The 5,277-nt window shown below is 53.1% G+C and overlaps 1 protein-coding gene across 1 annotated transcript; it reads right to left on the bottom strand.

Moving 5' to 3' along the window:
- Nucleotides 1-3,337: 3,337 nt before the first annotated feature.
- Nucleotides 3,338-3,944, bottom strand: LOC147958584 (uncharacterized). The gene is made up of 2 exons (XM_087536003.1): nt 3,501-3,944; nt 3,338-3,469 (listed from the first exon to the last, which is right to left on the bottom strand). The coding sequence occupies exons 1-2, from the start codon at nt 3,942-3,944 to the stop codon at nt 3,338-3,340; spliced, it is 576 nt and encodes a 191-aa protein (XP_087392129.1).
- Between the last annotated feature and the right edge of the window lie 1,333 nt (nt 3,945-5,277).

Genomic DNA, 5,277 nt, shown 5'->3' with positions numbered 1-5,277 from the left:
ACAATTCCCTTTGTCATTCGGTACGTTACTTGCCCGAGACTCGATCGTCGGTATCCCAATACCTCGTTCAATCTCGTTACCGGCAAGTCACTTTACTCGTACCGTAATGCATGATCCCGTGATCAACCACTTGGTCACATTGAGCTCATTATGATGATGCATTACCGAGTGGGCCCAGAGATACCTCTCCGTCATACGGAGTGACAAATCCCAGTCTCGATTCGTGCCAACCCAACAGATACTTTCGGAGATACCTGTAGTGTACCTTTATAGTCACCCAGTTACGTTGTGACGTTTGGCACACCCAAAGTACTCCTACGGTATCCGGGAGTTGCACAATCTCATGGTCTAAGGAAATGATACTTGACATTCGGAAAAGCTACAGCAAACGAACTACACGATCTTTGAGCTATGCTTAGGATTGGGTCTTGTCCATCACATCATTCTCCTAATGATGTGATCCCGTTATCAATGACATCCAATGTCCATAGTCAGGAAACCATGACTATCTTTTGATCAACGAGCTAGTCAACTAGAGGCTCACTAGGGACGTGTTGTGGTGTATGTATTCACACATGTATTACGATTTCCGGATAACACAATTATAGCATGAACAATAGACAATTATCATGAACAAAGAAATATAATAATAACCATTTTATTATTGCCTCTAGGGCATATTTCCAACATCCATGGTGTGCCAAAGACAATTGTCTCGGACCGCGACGTCAAGTTCCTTAGCTACTTTTGGAAGACCCTATGCGACAAGCTCGGAATCAAGCTACTCTTCTCCACGGCGTACCATCCTCAAACCGACGGTCAAACGGAGGTGACAAACCGCACACTCTCCGCTCTACTTCGAGTACTCATCAAGAAGAACATCAAGGAGTGGGAGGAGTGTCTACCCATCGCCGAGTTCGCCTACAACCGGGCAAGACACTCAACAACCGGCAAGTCCCCTTTCGAGGTCGTCAACGGTTTCAACCCTTTGTCACCATTGGATGTTCTACCTCTACCACTCCAAGAGCGAATCAATTTGGACGCAAGTGCACGAGCGACCCATCTCAAGAAGGTGCATGAAGATACAATAAACACCATCGAGCGCCAAGTACAACGCCTTGCGACCAAGCTCAATGTCAACAGGCAACCTATGGTCTTCAACATTGGTGATCTCGTGTGGCTACACCTTCGCAAGGAGCGCTTTCCACAAGAACGCAAGTCTAAGCTAAGACCACGAGCAGATGGACCCTTCAAGGTGCTCGCACGCTACAACGACAACGCTTACAAGATCGACCTCCCGCGCAACAAATACAACATGAGCGACATCTTCAACATCAAAGATCTCTCTCCCTTCCATGGTGATGACGAACTCGATCCGAGGACGGATCTTCCCCGAGGGAGGGGAGATGAGCGGAGCATCCCAGGACCATCCCATGGACGCCACCTCAACTATCCAAGCTCCAAGTGGACCAATGACAAGGGCTAGGGCACGTGCTATTCAATCCGAGGTGACATCACTCCTACTTGAGTTTTCCCCCTCTTCAAGTGAGACATTGCTACTGCCTAAGTCCGAGATACTATGTGTCATCAGGTACAACGCTCAGGACTCGGAGTCGAGGACTGTGGAAGAAGAGACAGGCGTCAACACTCTGGATAGCCCGGAACTTCCGGCCAGAGCCCGGAACTTCCGGCCCCCGGAGCTTCCGGTTGACCCGGAGCTTCCGGTCGCCGATGACCTTGACCATCCCAGGCGCGCCAACTCTCGGGTTAGCCCGGACCCCGTCCTGGACCTTCCGGCGCCCGGAACCTCCGGCCTTCCCGGACCTTCCGGTCCCCGGATGCCAGCACATCTCCACCGCGCCAACTCTCTGGTTAGGCCGGACCCTCCCCGGAACCTCCGGCCCTGCCTGCGCGCAGCCACTTGGGCCGAGGCCCGTGTACCCTTTCGTCACCTAGACTATATATACTCTATCTCGTACGACTTTCTAGGGTTAGCGTTGGTTTAGCTCATACTTAGAGATAGAGCTTCGTTCATCCACATTGGATCTACTCCTCGTGAGAGACCGCGGCCTCTTCGGAGAAAATCCCTTTGGATTCAAGCCCCCTTTCTAAGGGAAGACCCCCCCCCCCCCCCCCGTGGATTCAAGACCTCCTCACGGAGAAGAACCGGCTACCCTTGTATCGTCCTTAGTTGTCCGTGGATTCGTGTATCGTCCTATGTACCCGAGGATCTAGCACATGTGTGACTTGTTCTTGTTAGTTTGAGTGTTCCTCTTGTGTTTCCCCTTGTGTTTTCCCTCGTTTCCCTCCTCGTGTTCTTCGCGTTCTTCGCGGGATCCGCTCCTTTCATGAAAGATCGGGCGATTAGGGTTCCACCCTACATCATGCTTGTACACTCTGTTGGAAAAGGCAGTGCCTAGGAGGCGCTTAGGCATGCCTAGGCGCTAGGCAATGGCCAAACGCCTCGCCTAGGGCATAAATGGAGGTCTAGGCAGGGCAAGTAAGGAATTACCTATCCAAGCAAGAAATCATGCCACATACTGCATTGATATGCCAAACGGGTTATATTCTAATGACATTAGACGGTAATTAATTAATTTATATGCCCTAAACTAATATCAACATCCATATAATAATCACAAAATACACTATGAGTAAAAACTATATTACCGCCTAGGCCGCGCCTAGGACGCTTAGACACCGCCTAGGCACTAGGCGAAGGCCAACCGCCTCGCTTACGCTTACCGCTTTTTCCAACCTTGTTGTACATACCTTTTCTTTTAATATATTACCGTAGAACTATTGTTCTACGGTCCAGGCCTAAAAAAAACTATCTTGGTACAATAATACGCACACATAGTGAAATAAGAATCTACAAGTATATGGATCATACATGCGGTTAACATCCAACTAGCAATAAAATGGTAACTTGCTAGGAGCATTGACACAAGTAACGAGCAGGCAATAGGAAAATTAGATATACGAGCCATATGGGAAATGCTAGATTTTATTATCATAAACATTCCCTGCTATAATACATATAAACTCATTTCAACTAGAGCTCTTTAAAAGTAGGAAGTAGGTGTCAACAAAGTTAGAGCATCTCCAACAGCCGCGCAACGCGCCGCGCGCTAAAAGTCAGAATACAGCGCGGGGTTAGCCAGCTTTTGCGCGCGGCGGTGCGCTGACTCCAGCGGCCACCGCAAATTAAAGTGCGCCCGAGCCGCTCCAGCAGGCGTGCTATATTTCATCTGTTTTTTCCTACCACGATTCAATATTTCATAGTTCACATAGTTCGTCCGACTCGGACTCTGCCTGCTTCTACGATAGCCTACTTCTACGATACAAAATAAAACGAAAAACTAGTACTACTCGTCTGACTCGGACTCTGACTCGGTGATGTCCTCGTCCGACGTATGTGCGTAGGCGTCAAAGAACCGCTCGTCGCCGGAGTCCCAGGAGGACGCATCTCCTAGGGCGATGTTGTATTTAGCTACCGCCCTCCGCGTTCGCTTGTCCTCGCGATAGGCGGCTCGCTCCTCCCTCCTCTTCGCCCTCCTCTGGGCGAAGAACTGTTCCTCGTTGGTGTCTTCCGGGAAGCGATGGCTCCACAGCGCCATGTCTTGCTTGTCCATCTCGGCCAGCCTGAGACGACGCTCCCGCCTCCGGTGCTTGCGACGATCCTCATCGGTGAGAAGCTGCGGGAAAGGCGCCAACTCCTGTGCCCGCTCCCGCGACGCCACGTCGGCGAAATTCATGTCCTGACGGGACAGCAGGAGGCGCCACGCCGCAGCGTCGTACGCGCGGGTGCCCTCTTGGGCGGTGTCGAAGGTTCCGAGGCGGAGGCGCATGCCGCCGCCCGACCAAATCTTGGCGGAGTAGGTGCCGGACGGACGCACGCGGACGCCGCGGTAGCCCGAAGCTCCCCGACGGCGAGGCGGCATGATGGCGTGTCGGCGGCAAAGGGCGGCAGAGGGCGATGGTGAGATGAAGAGAGCGGCAGAGGGCGCTGCAATTTATAGGCGCCCCGGACGCGGCGCGCCAAATGTAGCGCGCGAGCTGCTGCCTTTTCCCGCGCGCGCAATCATTTCCCGCGCGTGCTAGTTTTCCGCCACCGCTGGAGCGCGTGAAAACGTCCCACGCGCGCTAAAAAGCCAATTTACCGCGCGCGCGTCTTTTAGCGCGGCTGTTGGAGATGCTCTTACTACTTTATCATCATAGAAACTAAGGGAGACCCCACCTCTTTGATTGAAATAAGAATATTTTAGCATGAGTGTGTAATGCACCTACTGACTGCTCATTTGCATTGAAACATATGGCCAGGCTAGAATTGGCCTACACAGGCCACAACTACGCGTAAACCGGCTGATGGTATGAGTTTTTAAACCGCCTTGCCAGCCCTTGATCTGCGTTAATTTAGGACGCTTGATCCCTAAACGGTAACATCACAAAGCCTATATCTCACCAGCACCAATGGGTGCATCCTTGCTCCCGTGCAATGAGCTTCAGTTGGGCAGTTGGGCGACATGCATTAGCCGTAGCGCTCAGGTAGCAGCGGCGGCGTCACCTGTCATCTCACGCCAAAAACACCGACGAGCTCACCATGCACGGGCCACGGCACCAGCAATGTCACTGTTGTGACCACCCCTTGAACCACCGGCAAAGCTCCATTGAAGCACCGACAATGCTCCGTCTGGCCGACAATGCTCCAACACAGCATCGGCGATGCTTCGTTGCAGCACCGGCGAAGCTCCGGCGGCCCCGACGATGTTTCATTGCAGCTCCGGCGAAGTTCCATTGAAGCACCGACAATGCTCCGGCGGGCCGGCAATGCTCCAACACAGCATCGACGATGCTTCGTTGTAGCACCGTCGAAGCTCCAGCGGCCCCGACGATGCTTCATGGCAGCGCCGGCTGCTGCAATAGGGTGGGTGGTCGCATCACCGGCTGCTGCAAAAACCCGACGACATTCCCTGCTGCACAGCACCACACCGCCGCGTCGATGTGGTGCAGCTCCTCACTACAGTCAGAGATTACACCATGCGCTGTGAGCGGCACCTTGCGACACCCCCGTCGTCTACAGCATTGGCGGCCTCTATCCCCGTGGCCCCCGTAGCACCCCGACCATGAACATCATCGCCGTTTCGCGGCAAAGAGCTCGCCGTCCGTGTGGTCGAATAGCATGTCGTCGCAGTGCAACGCTGCCCCTTGCAGCAGCAGCAGCTCCACCGGCCGGAGTGAGATACGGGAGGAAAGGACAGGATGCTCTTCGGGAGA

Source organism: Triticum urartu, chromosome 7A (assembly GCF_056163025.1).
Source record: "Triticum urartu cultivar PI428250 chromosome 7A, HENAU_Tu73, whole genome shotgun sequence".
NCBI classification, from domain to species: Eukaryota; Viridiplantae; Streptophyta; class Magnoliopsida; order Poales; family Poaceae; genus Triticum; species Triticum urartu.
This window is presented reverse-complemented; position numbering and strand designations above follow the sequence as displayed.

What these genes read in the sequence shown, in the direction of transcription:
- LOC147958584 (XM_087536003.1), bottom strand. Translation starts at nt 3,944, where the DNA reads ATGCCGCCTCGCCGTCGGGGAGCTTCGGGCTACCGCGGCGTCCGCGTG. An exon ending in AGGACAAGCGAACGCGGAGG is followed by an intron (nt 3,470 to 3,500) that starts GCGGTAGCTAAA and finishes TCGCCCTAGGAG; the next exon opens with ATGCGTCCTCCTGGGACTCC.